The sequence below is a fragment of the Mizuhopecten yessoensis genome, unplaced genomic scaffold (genome assembly GCF_002113885.1).
Source record: "Mizuhopecten yessoensis strain PY_sf001 unplaced genomic scaffold, ASM211388v2 scaffold2671, whole genome shotgun sequence".
NCBI lineage: Eukaryota > Metazoa > Mollusca > Bivalvia > Pectinida > Pectinidae > Mizuhopecten > Mizuhopecten yessoensis.
Genome location: NW_018404662.1, coordinates 624,387 through 644,631, shown reverse-complemented (window position 1 = coordinate 644,631; position 20,245 = coordinate 624,387). Strand labels below are relative to the sequence as shown.

At 33.6% G+C, this 20,245-nt stretch overlaps 3 protein-coding genes across 3 annotated transcripts in view; 2 read left to right on the top strand and 1 right to left on the bottom strand.

The window, feature by feature from the left end:
• Positions 1-8,885, top strand: LOC110446279. The gene is made up of 6 exons (XM_021491342.1): positions 1-102; positions 2,641-2,861; positions 4,055-4,171; positions 4,672-4,773; positions 5,010-5,099; positions 5,822-8,885. Exons 2-6 carry the CDS (start codon positions 2,654-2,656, stop codon positions 6,313-6,315), a joined length of 1,011 nt encoding a protein of 336 aa, XP_021347017.1. The 5' UTR covers positions 1-102; positions 2,641-2,653; the 3' UTR covers positions 6,316-8,885.
• Positions 8,886-9,399: 514 nt separating this feature from the next.
• LOC110446276 (nucleoside diphosphate-linked moiety X motif 19-like) lies at positions 9,400-12,738 on the bottom strand. Its single transcript, XM_021491338.1, has 3 exons — positions 11,903-12,738; positions 11,229-11,436; positions 9,400-10,634 (listed from the first exon to the last, which is right to left on the bottom strand). The coding sequence occupies exons 1-3, from the start codon at positions 12,629-12,631 to the stop codon at positions 10,420-10,422; spliced, it is 1,152 nt and encodes a 383-aa protein (XP_021347013.1). The 5' UTR covers positions 12,632-12,738; the 3' UTR covers positions 9,400-10,419.
• A 28-nt stretch (positions 12,739-12,766) lies between these two features.
• Positions 12,767-20,245, top strand: part of LOC110446277 (xaa-Pro dipeptidase-like) — a 15,869-nt gene continuing 8,390 nt past the window's right edge. The window contains exons 1-9 of the mRNA XM_021491339.1: positions 12,767-12,881; positions 14,423-14,600; positions 14,825-14,952; positions 16,473-16,536; positions 17,476-17,523; positions 18,979-19,040; positions 19,452-19,496; positions 19,695-19,770; positions 20,224-20,245. The exon at positions 20,224-20,245 is cut by the window's right edge and continues 1 nt beyond it. Of these exons, the coding sequence (XP_021347014.1) occupies positions 12,862-12,881; positions 14,423-14,600; positions 14,825-14,952; positions 16,473-16,536; positions 17,476-17,523; positions 18,979-19,040; positions 19,452-19,496; positions 19,695-19,770; positions 20,224-20,245 (643 nt within the window). The 5' untranslated portion in view covers positions 12,767-12,861. The remainder of the gene's footprint in view (positions 12,882-14,422; positions 14,601-14,824; positions 14,953-16,472; positions 16,537-17,475; positions 17,524-18,978; positions 19,041-19,451; positions 19,497-19,694; positions 19,771-20,223) is intronic.

The window sequence follows — 20,245 nt, the reverse complement described above, 5'->3', positions numbered from 1 at the left end:
TTGGTTTACTTCCGGTGTACTTGGTAGGGGAGACCACTGTCGAATGTGATTTGTGGATAGTGAACTACTGGTGCTGATTTTACCTTTGTTACAAGTTTTAAGGTATATTCTTAAGTATTGTTATAATTGAAGGCTATTCGAGATTGTAAGCTTGTGGTACATTTTGCTAACGATACGTTGAATATTGATATACGGTTGTGATTGGGTGTTTGCGCAGTGTTTTTTTTGAAAAACACGGTTCTACATATACTGTACAGTATGTCATCATCTACATAGTAATGATCATGACCACCTTCATCTATTTGAAGATCGTGTCATGTGATAGTGGGTGCTAGGCTAAGAGAAGATAAGATCGTGCGAAAGGGAATATTTAAAAAGTATGGGAGTGAGAAATGTTTTTTGTTTATGGACAGTTAGTCGAGAAGAGGTATTAAATGGAGGTTATATCTTGAGGCAGGTTTACTTTCATTTTTAATAGAAGTATGGAAATAGTTTAATAAAATCGTGATCAAAATCCTATAAATTTGAAGATCCATACGATAACTTGGATGATTATTTCATTTTAGTGTTTTGTGTAGCATATGATAAAAGAAGTTCTTCAACACACTGAAGTGAAGATTTTGTTATTGTTGTGGGTAATGGCAACATAAACAAGGGGTTGTATTTTAAAATTATATACACATCATGTATAGCATAATATATGCACATGCACAATTTAATCGTAAGGATATTTTTGATGGTTAAGGAGTTGCAGTGAAGACAATATTGATGTTATATTAAGTAGCTATGGTACATTTTATGAATTGTCAAAATAATGATCAGTAAATTGAGCAACAATTAGTTTATTATATCTTTTTTAGCACACCTAGCATGAAGTGCCTCAGAGCTTCATCTATGATACATAATCAGTTTGCTGTCAATCAACATTGCCTATGTTTTTCTTCAAACCAGTTATTAATTTAATGGAACCATAAAACACCTTGGGTCATGTAATTTGGCATGTACAGGTAGCTTAATTAAAATACAGAGATCATGTGCAATATCAGTTCTTGTTCAAATAAATGACCTTAATTGGCATTAAAAGTTAGGTATTGCAAACTTCAAATGAACCATGAAGCCTAGAGTTAAAGTTATGTTTGGTCTATAGCTTGCTGAGTTGAGGGACTATCATAAAGCTGAATAAATACTTGACCAACATACATGATACAATGTCAAAAGGTAACATATATATATATACTATGTTGCAAAATTCAAACATTTTCTTCTTTAGAACTGTTATGCATAGAGTAATGATACATTTTGGACTGTAGATTTGTTGCAGCGGTCAGTAATTTTGGATGACTTCAAAAAAATAAATCAAATAAACCAGTAAGGCTGTTTTGACCCCTATAACCTCTTTAAAATTGGCTGAGATTACAGCATTACAGCTTAGATTTATTTTGCTATATGGTCAGGTGTATACCATTTCAGGCAAGTGATACTAGTCAAAGAGACATGGTGTATTTAATCTAATACAAGCTAGAAATTAAATGAGTAAAATTATCAAACATAAAATACATAGCTGTATAATGTACCTGTATTTTTGTGTGTTTTGATGAGAGTTTTGCTCAGTTCTTGCAATTCCAATATCAAGTGATGTGGTATAATACTACAACAAAATATGACTTAAGCAGTGAAGCCATTTGGCTGTCCATATGGGAAAATGTTCAAAACCCTAAAATTGAATGTTATATACTAAAACTTTGATGAAATATCAGTAATCGGTCCTTCATTGTCATTGGTTGATATCTAGTACTGTGGTTTTTTTTAGTAATATATATATATACCTGTTTAGATGTTAATGGGGTACATATCAAGAGCATCATCTTGTGATTGCTTTGGTTGTGTTGGAGATTTAAAGTGCTTCTTCACTTAAAGGGTTTGCTTGGGATGTTATTTGGTTTGAATGTAAAAATAATCAACAAGTCAAGGTCATTGGCACTTAAAATCGAACATTGTTTTCTGCACAATAACTTAGTTGCTGTTTCCTGATGAAACCAAATTTTTTACCCTGTTTCTTCACTAAAAGCTTTTGCTTGGGTTTGTTTTTCAAGTTCAAAGGTTAAGATCACTGTAAAAAGAGAATTAAATTCTGTAACACATAATGAATTGATGTTAAAAATCAAACCTTATTCCTTTATTTTTAAATTGATCTGGAGTATTTTTCAGTAATACGGTACATTGTTATCAAAACCTATGAAGTTTTCAGTTTAACCTTAGGTTGTACAGTGGTGATTAATGATAATTTCTATTCTGACAAAAAAATCCTGTTTAATTGCTGTATATCACAGACTTGATCAATGATGATATGTATAGGTCACTGTGGTGAACCATTTATTGCTTGTCACGCAGATTGAAAGAATTTCCTTTTTGCTGAACATTTGTGTGTACATAATAAATGTATCAGCAAAACACTAGATGAGTAGTTTGTAGCATAAGTCTGAGTCTTTCAACTCCTAGCAGAACCTCTTGGGGAAAACTAACCTCAGTTACATTAACAACTATTTAGCTGTTTTCGTAATCTGAAGTTCTTAGTATGACTCTTTACAAAGACACCAGATCACATATATTATAATAAAACAAAATAAATTATAATTGTAGGAGAAATGACAAGATGGTGAACTGCTCCATCTGCCTGGATGCCATCAAGACACCGACATGTTGTATTCCATGTGGCCATGTGTTCTGTAACATGTGTATCGGACGATGGCAGAGACAGCACGCGTACAACGGCACAACGAGGGACTGCCCACAGTGTAGATGCCAGATAGAACAAGCTCAGATCATCAGGTTTGACACCTCTGAGGAAGTCAATGATATAGGTATTATACCCGTATACATCAAAACAATCTGTGAGACCAGGGTGGACTAGAAGTACTTACACCATGTCCATTCGTCTATCCCATATTCTTGTCTGTGCATCTGAATGGCAGTATAGGTTTTAACAAAACTCTATGTACATTTGTATGTGCATTTGACCTTCAGTTTTTGGAGTTGTGTATGCATCACACTGACATGTCCTGATTGATTACTTATACCAAATATATATTAATCTGTACCATACAGGTCAAAAACAACACAAGGAGCCAATTACATTTAAGTCAGATCTTTGTTATATTTATGCTTGTCTGGGCCATTATTTATGTGTAGCTCAGTAATTTGTACCAGACCAAAGCATTGTAATGCTTGTTTAGGCCCTAACCACTGCAGGACTGGAGAGTGTGTTGTATACCACAATCTTGTCTGTACAAGAACACAGCAAATGTCAAAGGTCAATATTGAGGTAATGTGTACTGCAACCCAATATGTAAACCTCAGACTCGGAATGTATATAAAACCATGTTGTACAGTTTCAATGGGTGATTAGGAGAGTTTTGGCCCTGGATTTTCTTCACCTTTTCAAATTACTGTAGCTTTATAGTAGTCTCAACCTCTCTTAAGAGATATGGCCCTTAATCTTATCTCATTATCTTATATAGGAATACACGTCCTTCTTCATATCAAATAAGTGTAAGGTAATTAAATTTATCCAGTTTTCATTGGTATAAACTATTACTGCAATAATAATAACACACAGAATGTCTTTTTAAAAAATAAATTGAATTAGGCAGCAACAATCACAATATGGATTCAGGTCCTTTGGATAAAGTTCTAGATGATTTGTAGACCAGTAAAATTATCTTTACCATACTATTCTAGAAACACGATATTTATGTTAACATCTGGTCAATAACTAGATCTCATTGGAGACACTGTTCATTTGCACTCTTCGCTTGACAAAGGAAACAGATATTTTCTCAAGCTCGCAAAATATATTTTCAATTCCTGTTTGTGTTCAAACCAAACTTAGCCTTCATTATTCATACCAAACAGATGATTGTCATTTCAAATATATATAATTTTTACCTTTTTTAGTATGTTTGAAGTGGTCATGAATTTTCCAAAGAAACAAATAATTTTGAAAGTTGGTAATAAATCTGACTTTTCATATCATAATCATGTCCTTAAATTACAGAATATGATGATGCTGTTGACAATCCATGGGATGTGTCGGATGTTGGAACAATTTTAAAATCCTTAGAAAATATATGGAAAAGGAGCCAAGTGAGACAAATTTTAAAAACAGGACAAGGTAAATATCTGACTGTATACCTGTTTATATCTTGAATTGAGGTATGGGTATCATTGGTCGGGATGTACCACATGAACAACATTTCAGGTGAACCTTGTGATGCTGGTAATGATTCTTTTTCCATCATAAATATCTCGTTTCTTTGTTTAAATTTAGACTAGAAAAGAAACAATAAACTCTTCATTTGTTCTATTTTACTGGATTTTTTTTGGTTATTTTCAGTAATTTATTTCATGTGATAATTCATGGTAGATAATATTTTGAGCAAGATAAATAAATTGGAAAGCATCTAAATCATATTTTTTTTTTTTAACTGTTGTTATTTAGGACAAGGCTATGCAAATTTTATGTAAACCTTTTAAATTCATTGTCACCTACAAATAATGTGACCACTAAAACTAGACTAGACGTTTGTCAAACAACAACTTATTTCCTTTTAGAATTTCTGATTTACATGTGCCTGTTTATAAAGGGTGAGTTTTGTTGTTTTTGTATTGTAGCCAGAATACTATCATATGACTGTGTCAAATGTATGTGGGACTGTGCCAGGAATGGCTGGAACAATGGGAAACAATTTGTTGGAGAAATCCAGGAAGCTGATGGTAAGAGTGTTATCCGTTTTGCTTAAGGTTATTGGAACTATATATTGAAAAGATTTTTTTAAAAAAAGTGATTTTTTTCTGTCCATCTTTTCGTTTTCTATATTAGGACTCCGAAAACTCATGATGTCAGTGTAAAATTTTGGACTTCTACAATGTTAATCAGTAAACAAACAGACCATGATGAATTGATTTTTTACATATCTTATAAAGTGAGATAATTTTATATGTTGTTTTAGGTCTGGAGAACAAACTTAACCTTGTAAAGATGCGTCTACATCAGGGCTTCAGTCATTGTAAACACCGAGTGATGCACCATCCACTCACAGGTGAGATTATCAGTTCAATCTTTGTTGGAAAAGAGACGCTGTTTTTCCAATGGCTCATTATTTCTTATACTGTAGTTATTTTCAATTCATAAATTTGTGCCTTTGATTATTCATTTCATATCATGATAAGACGTGAAAAAAGTGTGTTTCTGACAAGCCTTGCTACCTATATACAGGGGTAATCCTACATTTTTTCATCCACTCAGCCGTTTTCATCAATCACTGTTCTAGTCCGTTGCAAGTAAAACGATTCTAAAAAATATAACACTGATTATGTATAAATTTATAGTACAATGAACTGTTGATCCAAAGTTAGGTTTAAAATATGTGTTGTAATTGTACAAGAATTGGGAGGGCAAAAGTCAGCATTTGTCCTCCTTTGTAATTTTTATTTTTGTGTTACGTATCTTATTGATAAACAATAAACATGATGTATCAACTCTTGTTGATCAAAGGTTAAAGGTATGATCTAAGCGTTTTACTGTGCTGTACTCTATATACAGAACTGTACATAATAATGTATATAATTACAATGCATTGCCTCATATTTTAAATCTTCTAATCAACAGGCCAAAATACATTGTGTTGTTATTTGATAGGCAACATACATCGCATTAACTACACAAATTATGTTAACGTCTTTGTTATGTATAAACTTTCCATGATGTTCTGATTAGCTTTGCAATTATAAGTAAAGTGGTATATATTAATCTACCTTGTAGAGGCCCTGAAGAGGAAGTGGGCGGGCTTGTCTGAGGACTGGAAACATGTACTAGCCATTTCCCTGGCTGTGCTGGTCGTCCTTCTCCTGGTGGATGTCCAACATAAAGATGGACTCATACAGTCTGTGATCTTTCCCGTGTTTCACACGTTTTTCTTCATCTTTCACGAACTCCTGGCATGCTTGGTTTACATCGTAGTCCGTCCCCTGTATTGCTCATTTCTATGCACTATGGAAGTGGCCTCCACCTTAGCAGACGTAACAGTGGAGACACTGGTATCTGTTATACAAATGATTATGGCTTTCATCGTTTTACCAATGACGATGGCCCTAGGTTTGATACAGGTTGTCACAGCGACTGTTGGGACAATTATGCGGACGTTGATACCTCTGTTTATCCTTCTGTATTTTATCAGCCCTTCTGTCCAGCACCACTGTAGAGCTGTCCTGGCCAGGCTTCAACACCAAAACCATAATCAAGAACAGGGCAACTGATATGAAGATGAGATTGAAATGGAAATACTGTGTGCATCCCATATGTTTGTAAGGCAGAACCAAATAAATCCTGTGGCTGTTGGGTGTTTTGACACAATAGCTATACAGTATATGCATTAGGAGTTATATTAACTTCTCCTGGTTTTGTCCTCAAAAATATTGTGTAACTGAAACATGGGGTAGGAATATTTCTATAAGGAGTAGCATAACATAGTTAATGTAATCCTATTCACATCCTATTAAAACTGTTCTATGATAGGCTGGAAAAGATGATTTTGGATTAAGCGATAGCTCTAAACATACGAGATACTTATAAAAGACCCACGGGTAGAACTGTTAGGGATAATTGTAGCAAATTAAGTATTTTCACAGTAATACTACCTGCCTTTCAATTATATAATAATAATGTGAAGTTTCATCTTTATATTGTAAAATTGAAGAAAAAGACATTGAATATATTACAAGGGACCTGAAGACACATTGATGATAACGGCCATAGGAACAGTACCATATTTATTTGGCAATACGATCATGGCTTGTAATATAGAAATTCCAAATATAAACATGGCCTACACAGTTTTTAGATAAAATACCAAATTGGGGAATTGGGGGACTATATTAAATATGACAAAGTAGATTTACATATTTTATGACAAGACTATTATATAAAGCAAATTGTAGTCGATAATATTGCCATTTTAATGCATGTTTTTAATACAAAGCTTTAATTGTTGTTGTTGTTTAATGCTTCATGTAATAATTATGGCTTATACCTATAAAAAAAAATCCTGTAGCTAAAAATTGCGATACATCTGGAGAAAATCTCAGGTAAATCTGTTGTTTTTCGTGAATGATTTCCAAATTAGAGGTTGCTTATTTTGAACATTTTATGAGTAAATAGCAAATGCATATCAAGAAATTTTAATATGAAAGTTATATACATTTTGTAATTATTTTTTGTATTAGTTATTTTGTTTGTTGCAATATGTTGGCAAATTATTGTGAAGTTACCACTATATCAAAAGATATGCGTTTTGCTTTCTAACATCTTAGGTGCTATTAAGAAGGGATGATTTTTATGGAACTTGTGGAGATGTGAATTCTTAAATATCATATGTTGTAATTCCCTCGGAGAGCCCAAAAAGTGGTTCCTTTACACTGGTGGTCTCTCAACACAGGTGGGCTTTTTAAAAGGAGGTGGCTTTAACAGGTGTGTCTGTGACTGAAAATTGTGAGGAATTTATTGAAAGTTTTTTTTAATTCCAATTTTTAATGAATGATTTTCCTAATGCTTGTTTGAATTTTCTTGCTAAAACAATAACCTTGCTTGTTAGAATTTTTTCTACAATGGTTTTAAGTGAGTGAAATATGACAGGGGAAAACATGACATATAATAGAGTCAAGGTTACTTGTATATAATTCAATATTTTTTTTTAGATATTATTCCCTTCTTTTACCTAAGACAATTTAAAGACACTTTGAGATGTTTCTTGCACATGTACAAATCATCTGTTGATTCCTTTGATTTGTTCTGGTTACTGGTTTAAATTTTGTATCTGTTTTATGTTATTCTTTGAGTAGAAAGATATTTACACATTTAAGTATAGAAGTCAGTGTCTGCATTATAAAGGGGTTTGGTGATAAATTGAAAGAGACATATCGAGAACTGAACAGAAAAAAGGGAAAGAAGACATTGAAAAACATAAGCAGTAAGCGAGTTGTCAACCAAACAAAATGAGGATCATTTTATGAAGGATTTACTGTATACTTGCTCAAAGTATGTGCCAAATTGATGTTTTACTGTGTGATGTTATTGCTACACCATGTTCTATTGCAGCAGATCTGGAATTACGTACCTGGTTAAAATGTCTTTTTCTGTTAATACTTGTAATATGGAAAGCGTACTTTCAGGTTTACAAACTGAACCATAAGTAACATGTCTTGTTTATTTACTAGAAACCTGGAAAATATGTTCTTTCTATTTTCTGGCATATGCATCTATGTTATTTTGATAATGAGTCTTAGAAGTATGAAAATAGCCTGTTCAGTATTATCAAGTCATTGCCTTCGAGTTCAAAAGTGAAAGTAAAGCCCATGGAAAAGAAGGATAAACAATTTTTGTAATGCTATATATAAAATTATTGCATTGAAGCAGGTCCATTCCGAAAATAGTTGATGAAATCATATTCACTCACAGCTGTATGTAAACAGAAGATCTCTGGTGTTAAGTGTAAACTGTAGGAGATTAAATGGAGGTAAGTGGCATGAGAGCAGGTAGTATGTAAATGAAATTCTGGTACATGGTAGCTGATAACAAATTGCTTTTTCTGAAAGGTTTTGTTTTCCCTTCCTTAAATTCAATATTTACCAGGTAAATTTTAAAAATTGCATTAAATTATTTGCTGTATATTATGCAATTTTCTGTTCTTATATAATTTATATGTAAAATTATGTAAGTTACTAACAACCTTTTCTGTATATAATGCAATTTTCTCTTATTATATAAATGCTTATATAAAAAATGATGCATGTGATACAAGTAATTGATTCAGGAATTTTAAAATAAAGAACAAAATGATTCTGTTTGAAGTCTGTTGTTTCTGTAGAACAGTATATTAAGAGGAAAGCCTTTACCTTATTCATTTGAACCACACACCCACTTCCCTGTCATATTATATATTATATCTTTTGTCTTTAACAGATTAACTATGATTTCCTCTTTTGTGCCCAGTCTTATCAAGGGACGCTTTTATTACATGTATAAGATCCAAATCTCCTAAACACATATTTAAGAAGTATTCTTTAAAAAAAAGATCTCACACTTTTTGCCTCTTTACTCTGTCCCCTAAAAGAGCCACACCTTTCTGGGATATAACATTGGAGCCCATTTAGTCAAAAGCCATTCTGTCATTTTGGACCAGTAGGCGTTTGAATGAAAAGTTGATGAAAGACACGTGTCGATGCAATGTCATGGCATAAGGTCACTTGATATGAAGGGCTAAGTGAGCTAAAAAAGAAACTTAAGTAACTAATCTAGAAAGTTGCCATAATAAACTCATCTTGAAAATTGCCAAAGTAAAAATTCATCAAGTCAATTCAAAATATTGCAAAATATACGTAAGTTTTTATTTTCCATATTTATAAATTATGTTATATATATCTTTACAGTTGAGAAAAAGTCATCCACTTGTGTAAATCTTCAGCAAACAAAATTATCAGTATGTGGCCATCTTCGCTAGCCAAGTGTTCGCTTCGTATACACTGCACTTAAAATGAAGCGAACACTTGGCTAGCGAGGATGGTATGTGGCAGGCAGTGGATCTGTCCTTATCGTACCCTTAATTATCCATTTTTTTTTTACATGCAGCATCAAATTTAACCCAGTACCAGATCACCAGAGAAAACTTCTACAGCAAACAATCAATATAGAAATCAAACATGGAACTATTTCCCTCAATTACTCTGAATATCTTTTGAAAATACCCGTAATCAATGGATATATGTTATATTAGAAAATGGATGATTTGGCTTCTGGAAAGAATTATTTACAGGCTGGAAGATACTTAAAAGTATATTACCAGGCAAGGGTTTATGTCTTATTGCTACAGTACACAGTAGTTATTATATAGAACTGTTTATGGTCTCATTCTCTTACCGTTTTTATTAAGTAGATATTCGATAAGATATCGGTAGATGTAAAATACATGTAAATTGGAAAAACATATATAAAATACAACAACCACTTGCAGTCAAAATACCTGATTACTTATAGTCCTTAAAAATGGGAGTAAAATGCTATGTATTTCTAAATATTATAATAATGTACAAACTTTCACATCGAAACAAAAGTATCCGTCCTAAAAGGGTCATATCTTATAGGTTTGTTACCTTTGTGCCAACCTGTAACTTAAATTAAAAGATCACAGGTGAATATAATTAAGTAGGCTGGAAAAGGACTATAATGGATCTGGTTGTAGCTTCATTTTCTAATTACTCGTAATGCCCAACTAATCTGTACGAGGTATATGATAAATAGTATGTCTGTTAGATAGATATATCCAGATACAAGTGTATATATTACACAGGTGTCTAAGTGGTACATCATTATAGTTTTGCAATAGTCATTCCAATGGATGAGAGATTTTGCAATGGTATTTTGTGTCCATCTTTGGGCTGTACATTAACTTCGAGTCGTCCATGAGAATCAAAACCCCTGTTCATACGGGGGTATTTCTGTTTAATCTCCTCGACAGTAAAATTTAATGACATCATGGGGTTCTTCCCCTCACAGTCGGGTTCCTCTGGGTACAATTCATCACCTATAAAAAAGAATTGTTATAAGTTAACAATCAAATAGATAACAAGAGGCCCAGAGAGCCTGTATCACTCACCTGGACATGTCTAAAGTACTTAATATGAGGTTAAGATATAGCACTCCATGGTGGGTGCTGTATGGACATTTGAAATTTCAGAATGATCCATCCAGTATTTCTGGAGTTATAGCGAGAGCAAACTTCAAATGTCAAAATCAAAGATGGTGGCCATCTTGTTTTAATGAATACACCCTAATAGTAACAGGCACTACTAGACAATTTCATGGAGACAAAAATGGGATAAAATCCCGTTATCCATATGGTGGAAGGATTTCAAAGGTTTTACCTGTATTTCCCCTATTGGGTCCCGCCCCTCTGGGGCCACATCCACCATTTACAAAATTGAGTGCCCTTGACCTAAGTTGTTCCAGACCAAATTGGAATGAAATTCCTTAATCCCTATGGTAGAAGAAGAAGAATTTTAAAGGTTTTTCCCTATTCGGCCCCAGATTGTCTTGCCCTTGCCAAGGTTCGACATAGAATTTTGTGCCATTACAGAAACAATTCTTCACTCCAGGGAAACTAGTGTTAATACCTTACCTGGATAGACGACAACCACCCCATCATTACAGCGTAATAGAACGGGGAAGTATCTCTCTACACGACTGCAAGTCTGAGCCCTTGTCCATGCAAAGTGGTTAAGTTTCTCAGCACAGGTGAAGTGGAGCATTCGACAAAGCTCGTACACTTGTGGTGGGGCTAGTCCTTCTTCGGAACGATCATTCATGATTTTGTCAGGAGAGGACCACTGAAATTTGGAATAGTAAAATGGTAATTCAGTTATTGTACAGAAAATAAGGATCTTACCCGACATATATATTTTTCCACACAGGCTTCATTCATCAACATAAATTGTAAGTCTTAAGATGGAACAAAAGTCATCACAGCACAACCTTTCATTACCACCTGATCAGGATGTCAACTCCAATCAAACTCATGTCTCTTTTTAAGGATTACTTGCAAATGTTTTGTTGTTTTTTCATACAAGAGGTCAAACAGACCTGTAGCATATATATCTGACCTAGACAAGAATAAATTAAGTAATCAATTTTAGTGAAACAATAGTACCGTTTTAACTAAAAAAATATTTGTTACTTGGATCAAGCTTAAATTGTTATCTTCAAATATATATATATATTGTAGATAAAAAATTAATAAGTCCTTGTGACTTATATATATATATATATATCTACTTATTCATTAAAGATTGTTACCTCTGCGTGCACAGTTTCTGTATTATCTTGAATAGCTGGAGGCATATGGTCCAAGACACACAGGTAGAATGCAGTATCAAACCGTCTGTTTGACCGACTCTCACCAGAACGCATTATGACAGGGGTCAACCAATTAGCCCACTCATTGAGTGACCAAACGTCTGGCACGACCTGCAATTCCTGGCACATTTTTAAGAACTCTTTGGCATCTTTATTCACTCTCTGCCTCCAAGATTGAATAACTGAATCTGAAAGACTGCTAACTTTGCCAAAGACAGGAACTTCGTCTAGGTTACTGCTTTGCAGTGACCCGTCAGCATTTCTCACTAAAAGAACTCCAGATTCTTCAAATGTTTCTCGTATAGCACAAATCCGAAAGGCTAGCTCACTTGGTACGTGTTCAAATTCTGGAGTGCGTCGTCTGCTAAACATATATTGCCCAGTTCCTCCACGCTTCATGAATTCAAACAACCTATCTATGTTGCAGTCTTTGAAAACACTAACCCATTCTTTCGAAAAGTCAACATCGTGGGCAGCACCTCCAGGAAATACGTACAGCTTAGGCATGAACTTACTTTTGCTGCTTCTTTTCAACATCAAAATATCGTAATCATACTTTTTTCTTGTACACTTTTCTATCTGGTTGCCGATACCAGTAATCGCTGGAGCTCTTTTGGCAACTAAGATCAAAGTAGCCGCTTCTCTCCAGTGCTTCAGAATAGCTGCCATAGTATAGTTTTTATTTATCAAACCCAAGACTTTCAGTAAAGAGCAGGATCACCAACTCAGTGGACTTTGATACCTGGGCGCATCCATGTTGAATATTGATCTGCGTCTCTGAGTTTCTTTACATGAACGACGTTTTATCTTACACAAGCGTGTTTGCTACTCGGAACAGTCCATCCGCCTCCTGTCATCTGACTTGTTATATATTACTACCGACTGCTTTAATTTTACTGATGGCGGCATACAGGGCACAGTAAGTATATATAGCTATTGTACATGATAAGATGTGAGGGATGATTGGACATATTTGCTCATCCTGAAGAACTATATAAATTACTTGGACAGTTTAATCTTTCCATAATGGTTACTTTCACTTTCCACTAGCCTAATACAGCCAGCTGTAATATGCACAGATGCACTACGAATGTTTGCCGACATTGCGACAGCATAGCCAGTTATAACAGTAGCAAATCTGCAGTAGCACTTGATCTGTTGATATACATGTAATCATAAGTTAATTTATAATTAAATAGGTTAGAAGTCCTTTTGAAAGTAAAATTTTGAACTCTTACAGAAAGTTACTGTGACCACAGGGGTTCGTTACACATGTCTGAAATACACATAATGCTACACTGATTTGGGTCACAGCACACATACACAACATTTATGTCTCAGAGCTCCACTTTATAGAATCAAATACATTCAGGTCTCAGAGCTCCACTTTATAGAATCTAATACATTCAGGTCTGAGACCTTTACTGTCATAGAATTTTTGCGCTGTGACCCATATCAGTATAGCATATGTGTATATTTCAGACATTTGTAACGAACCCCTGTGCTGTGACCTTTGCGTCTTATAGTGAGTCACACTCTTCCTCCTAAATTCCCCAGCAACACGAAGGTTGTGACACTTGATCCAACAATTTGTGTGCTCTCTAAATCTAGAAATATGATGATGAATTTCCTCTTAATGTCACACATGCTGATTTCTGTCAAATGTTCTACACAGTGAAATGTGATATTAACAGAAAGTTTAACAAATGTTTTTCAGTGGAATAAAATTCCCCTTTAGTAATATAAACTTTACATACATACAAAACTTTTTTAAAGTAACCTTACTTTTACATATTATAAGTTTACATTTTGGTATTCTTTTGTTATATTTATTACACTTAACAAGAGGTATATAGATAATTGCATGCGTTAATAAATAGTCGTGTATACTTTATTTTAAAGTTTTTCCAACATGAGATCAAGATAATGACATGTTTTGCTTATAATTTGTTAATGGTTTCAATTCCATAACAACACCATATCAAACCTCATCATTACCCAATTAAATTGTAGACAGGTTCATGAGTGTGCTAACTGCTGTAGTTAAATATGAGATGCTCTCATATAAATTAACATCCTACATTAAGGAGAAAAGAAATCATGATTTAACTTAGAAAAGATGGAACTAGTTGTCTTGGACAATTGACACATGTATCAGCAATATCAGTTTAACATTAACAAACCTAGATTGAAGGACTATAACTAATTGTTTTCAAATAAATGGACTTTTCCTGTTGCATCTTATTATTTTACCTGCCCAGGGTGAAGGGCTATCAAGTCATAAGTGACAAAATTTAACACAACTGTCTTGGTCTCTTGATTGGTTGTAGCTTTTTGTAATCAATTAGCATTACCTGGTTAATACATTTTTCAAATACTGTTTAATATGTGAGTGAATCAGGATCCTTGGGCCTTTTAGCCAATTTAAATTTAAGGCTTAATGAATATACGTTTTTGCAGGCCTGCATTTTGCAGAGGGGTACATACCCTGGCCGTTTCAGCAGATCTGTTTAAATTAAACAGAAATAGACTCTGTGAAAGTCTGAAGGATAAGGTTCCCAAAGGTGCACTTGTACTACTACAGGGCGGCGAGTCGGAGACACGCCACTCTTCAGACCATGAACCTATCTTTAGACAGGTATGTTGCATTGTATACTTTTTAACAGGACAGGAGAAATCAATTAAATGTCTATTAATCACAATGAGCATTATTTCAGGTTTCAAAAGCATCTGACAGTACAAGAGTGATGAAAAGGCAGTTTTATAAGTGCCCTTGATATCCCTTAAAGTCAATGTTCATGATTTTGTAAACTTACCAAATATCTGAAGCAGCACAAATAAGCGCATGTTTCCTGTCGTTAGGAGTCGTACTTCCATTGGACCTTTGGAGTGGAGGAGCCAGATTTCTTTGGAGCTATAGATGTTGATACTCAGAAATGTGTTCTGTTTCCTCCGAAGCTACCAGAGTCTTATGCTGTATGGATGGGAAAGTGAGTCGAGATGCTAACATTTCTGTTATGTTAATTAAAATATAATGATAATGAATGTACTTAGCTATTCATATAGCCTGACACCTGGGGCTAATAGATTTCATGTTGGCCTGGCAACAGAAAATTTTCAATGCTATGAAAATGTAGGCTAGTAGAAATTTTCAAAATCAAACTGCAGGCTTAAAAATGTTCTAAGGATATGAAATTGTAAACTCCTGCTGTTGTGAGTAATCCTTATTACTGTGAATAAAGTTATGTGTAAATTTTAGTCAATGTTTTAATGTTTAATAACCGCTTTTTAAAGTTTTGGTAAGAAACAGTTGTAGTGTTCAGATGTCAGGGGAGAAGGATATATGTATAGGTATTGAGAGAATGGTGAGGATAGGAATGTACATTTGTGGAAATGTGAACGCAAGTTCAAAAAGATCAAATTCATTAAAATACTGAAATGACATGTTATGAACTTAAAGGCCTAGAGTCATGATATATGTCCAGTGATTTGCTGGTACAAATTTCACAAAAACGGAAAGACCTGGACCTATATTCAAAGTCAAAGGGGTCAAATTTGTCAGAATGAACTAGTGTCTCCTGAAGGTTGAGCAGAAGTTTGCTGGCATGGATCAATGCTACACACTTTCAGAAAAGAAATAACATGGACCTACAATATATATATATACATATATCTGTAAGATCACAGGAATCAAATTTGCCACAACACTAAAACAACTTCTTCTGAAAAAACAAAAGCTCTAGGATCACAATATTTTCGCCAGTAGCTGGCTGGCATTGAGTGCTACAAATTTCCAGAAAATGGAATGACCTGGCCCTTTCACAGGAGTCAAACTTATAATGCTGAAAAAACTTCTTCTAAAGAACTAAAAGGCTTTATGTCATGATATTTGGCCTGTAGCATGCTGGACTTTAAGGCTATTAATTTTGTCTAAACAAATGACCTTGACTAACTTTGAAATTCCCATGAGTAAAAGAAACAAAAGTCTTACAACAAAAACCCATAAGGTGTAAAGTAATGATATTTAGCCTGTAATGAAAATATTATTGAATATTAATGAAAAACAGTTAAACAAAGCAGCCTTATTGGACCTTTTGATTTAAAATTACTATGAATGACAAAACATAATAGGCATGATACCTTAATTTGTCACTAGTGACATGCACTAACTCCAGTTTGAGATGGATTAGAGTGTTTTCATAATATTTTTAAACAGGTTGTTAAGTTTTAAAGAAAAGCCAGTTCAATGTTTACATACTATAATGTTGACCTGTACGTATTCTGAAAGCTGGTTCAAAATTGATGAAAAGCAGGCTACTGTTGAGAAACTTAAGCATTGAACAAGCCCAGCAAAGGCTCGCACCAACTTCTTAGTATCTGTACATCTGTTCAAGAAGAGAATAAAGAAATAAGTAGAAAAGAACATTTATTTATACACAAGCAGCATTCTATGATCTCTCAATGGTGAATGCAAGGATCTCTCTATAGATGTTTGCTGTTTTATCTTCAGACTTCTAGGACTGGAGGACTTCAAAGTGAGATATGGTGTAGATGAAGCTCAATGGGCCTGTGATGTAAGTAAAATATCCTGCATTTACCAGTGTTACAGCTAAGGTATATGAGGCGAAATACTGCCTTACTGGTAAGCTAGCTTTTCCTGTGATGCAGTATAACCCGGGGACCTGCTCACAAGTTCAGAAACGTCAGTGGTCAGTAGTTGGATGGGTGACTGCCCGCACGGTTCACTATTTAGTTATATTACTGAAATATTTATCACATAGGTGTCTAGTACATTAGTATGTTAATAATTGTGACATCAAGAAATCTATCAATAACTTCACTTTTCATGATCAGGATTGCATTGGTAAAGTGTTATTTTCAGGACAATAAAGATACCAGGGACTTTATTAAATAATAATAATAATAATAGTACATTTACTTTATTTAAATTCAATAAAACATGGAGTCTAGGACTCATCTTACATATGATAATCTTGCCTATGCATCTATTGTTTCAATAATGTAGTCAATATGTTTAGGTGTGCCAAATTTTTATGCTGATTTATGAAATCTTATATACGCCAAAACTTTTCATAACACCAAGATTTCTGTTTTACTGGACCTGTCAAACTACTATGGAATAACTGGCTAAGACAAATCTTTTACCCATGTGTAGTTGAGACAGGGAGATCTCCAACCTCATTATAAGGAGTTTAATGTTCAGACTTTAATAATACATCATTTTGTTGAGAATCATCTTGGCATCGTCACCAAATATGGTTGTGACATAAAGGGGTGTATACTTACATGTGTATGTTACACGAATGGGGTGTGTACTGACATTTGTAGTCTGGCTTTGTGAATCAATCACTCCTGTATCTGACCCCCCACCCCCACCCCCACCCACTATCCAGCTAGTGTTATATGGACAAGTGTCTTAGTAAATAGTTGTTTGACAATATAGCTGGGTTATTACTATGTTATGCAATGACTTTTGTACTTGTATCTTTCAGATTGCTGAAGTTCTCAAGACCAAGGCACCTTCAGTGATTCTCACTTTGGTAATGTATATTAACTTATTATATCTTCACTTTTTTTGTTTTCTTTCCCTTCTTATAAATGGCTGATATAATTGTACTTGTTTGTACTGTATTATTATTTTTTTTAAAAATATTTTTGTCATTATGCATATAACATGGTAAATTATCAACAATTAATAATACTGCTCCTATGAAAAGTAGTTTATATTTACAGATAGATTTAATCATTACAATATGTATAAAGGAAACTGATGGTTATAAGTATACTCAGGTAGCAGTGTACAGTAGCGTACAGTGGCCATGGGTGATATTTTTGTACATTGAATATTGTAACCCCTGTAATATTGCATGTATCAAAATTTAGAAAAAAATCAGCACTAACATATATTGGCATATACATGATATAGTGGATCATGTGGGCTTCATAATGTTTCAAGAAAAGAAGTTGAATTTGGTTTGAGAAAACAATTTTGGCCATTTACAAATCTGTGTCTACACAACAAAAGCTAGCTCTTTTTTTGTACTCAGCAAATTGTGAAAAATCCACTGGACCTATGCTAATTTTGTTACCGAGTAGGTGATATTTAATTTAAAACAGGTTTTAATAACTATTTTTTTTTTTAAATTTAAAATGGGTTTATAAATATATACATGTATATGTATTATAAGTAGGTGTGTTCTGCTGGATAAATCCACAATCCATGTTTATCAGAGACATGCCCTTTATTATTAGGATCAGACCATTTCTACTGTACTCTGTTACCATACTGCGGCTCTAACAAAAATGAAACAAAATACACATACATGGTTAAGGCTTTATATGTACAGGTATGTATGCTTATAAATCTCTCGAAAACACCCGTGTACTTTTTAAGTTACAATAAATCATTTTAGAAGATAACTCAAAAGACAAATCACATGTACTATATAAATGACAATTGTGTATGATAGAATATAATTTTAGGGAGACAACTTTGACACAAAATTACAGTTAAAATATGTTAGGTAGCATATATCTTTAATAATAATAATGCTTTATTTATAGAAGGTATCTCAATTGGTTACAAAACTATTCTCCCTCGAGGCCTTCTTTAAGGGTGACAACTAAACACAAATCTCAGGTATAATGTGTAAGATAGTACAAGTACAGTGTATATAACCTAAAGAAAAAATGTGAAATGTTTTTTATATAAAAATGTGAAATGTTTCCAGTATCATTACCATTACCAACGAGCAGTGATTTCTAATATGAGTTCCCATATTTTTAAACACAATAATTCATTGTTTTACACACATGTTATTGGTTATTAGCCCAATAATATTTTCCATCAGGTGTATTTCAAGCATTGTTTTTGATGACACAGATTGTGTTCTTCCCAAAAAGACATCAGAAATTTGAAATGTATACTAATCACAATCAGAAACAGCCAATGTGGGACAGCTATAAGTAAACAGTTTGTGATGTTTGTGTTACAGAGGGGTATGGACACAGACAGCAGTAAATACACTAGAGAGGCAGCCTTTGATGGCATCAGTGAGTAAGTAAAACCAATAAACACTGTCTATCTCACAGTAAGAGTCCCGGTAGGTCCCCGTCTTAGCCTGTTACAAATATCAATCTTGGAAAGGGGATAGTTAATAGAAAAAAAATTCATAAGTAAAATTTGTCTTAGTTCAAGTTATGAGACATAAGAAGAAACCATTTTGAGAGGTCTCGGTAGAAATCTTTTGAGGGGTCTTAGTAGAAATATTATAACAAATCTTACACACTTGTAAATGGGGGATTGTTAGTTCTACCCTCATTGCTATGAAGTAGGATCAAAGCCTCGGTATTAATCCAATTTATACATGATAGAATTTTCAATCTTACACAGTTGTATGAAGAGTTTACTAGTCTCAGTAATTAATTGCTGCTATAACTAAATGGTTATTTTCTATTTTTAATGCAGGTTTAAAGTGGACAACACAGCACTTCATCCTCAGATTATGGAGTGGTAGGTTGTTAACTGGTAACGGTAAATACTTTGTAAAACTCTGAGATGTTTATTATCATTTCGTAAAGTAATTATTGCATAAGTTTTTGTGTAATACGATTAATTATATATGTTAATTTTGGCTCAAGTCCTGTACAATTTTATGATTAAATCTTTCAACTAAAGAACTAATGACATTTGTTTCATCCCTATTGATAGCCGTGTGTTTAAGACGGATGAGGAGCTTGAAGTACTACGTTACAGCAACAGGCTCAGCAGTGAGGCTCACAAGGAGGTATATACTATGTTATACATATACATAATTACTATGCTGTTTAAATGAAACACTACAGTTTTATAGATATTTTGAAGACAAACTTAAATAGACATTATGATTAATATATGGGTGGTGGGGTCAAAGATAATTGAAAACATTCGTATGTGATTACAATTACAGGACACCTGTCATTTGAAAATAAAAATTAATATTCAGGCTCCAAATGGGTACATAACAAATTATATTACAAACCTTTTCTTTATCTTAGCAAAGATATGATACTTACAGTCCATAATATGATGACGTTATCAAGTAATGCTAAATATCCTTATAGGCTGGTTAAAATCTATTCACTACCTGTATTTAGATTTGATAAATCATATTAACATCATAAAGTTATGAAGTGCTAAGCCATATAAACATCATGAAGTTACAAATCTGATGATCTTCTCTGTATAAATTCTCTCACAGGTGATGAAATGTATCCGCCCAG

Excerpts from the sequence above, each read along its gene's own strand:
- LOC110446276 (XM_021491338.1), bottom strand. The coding sequence starts at position 12,631 with ATGGCAGCTATTCTGAAGCACTGGAGAGAAGCGGCTACTTTGATCTTA. Across the intron at positions 11,437-11,902 it reads CAGAAACTGTGCACGCAGAG|TGGTCCTCTCCTGACAAAAT; the intron begins GTAACAATCTTT and ends TCCAAATTTCAG. Across the intron at positions 10,635-11,228 it reads GGTGGTTGTCGTCTATCCAG|GTGATGAATTGTACCCAGAG; the intron begins GTAAGGTATTAA and ends TCTTTTTTATAG.
- LOC110446279 (XM_021491342.1), top strand. The coding sequence starts at position 2,654 with ATGGTGAACTGCTCCATCTGCCTGGATGCCATCAAGACACCGACATGT. Across the intron at positions 4,172-4,671 it reads AATTTTAAAAACAGGACAAG|CCAGAATACTATCATATGAC; the intron begins GTAAATATCTGA and ends TTTGTATTGTAG. Across the intron at positions 4,774-5,009 it reads AGAAATCCAGGAAGCTGATG|GTCTGGAGAACAAACTTAAC; the intron begins GTAAGAGTGTTA and ends ATGTTGTTTTAG.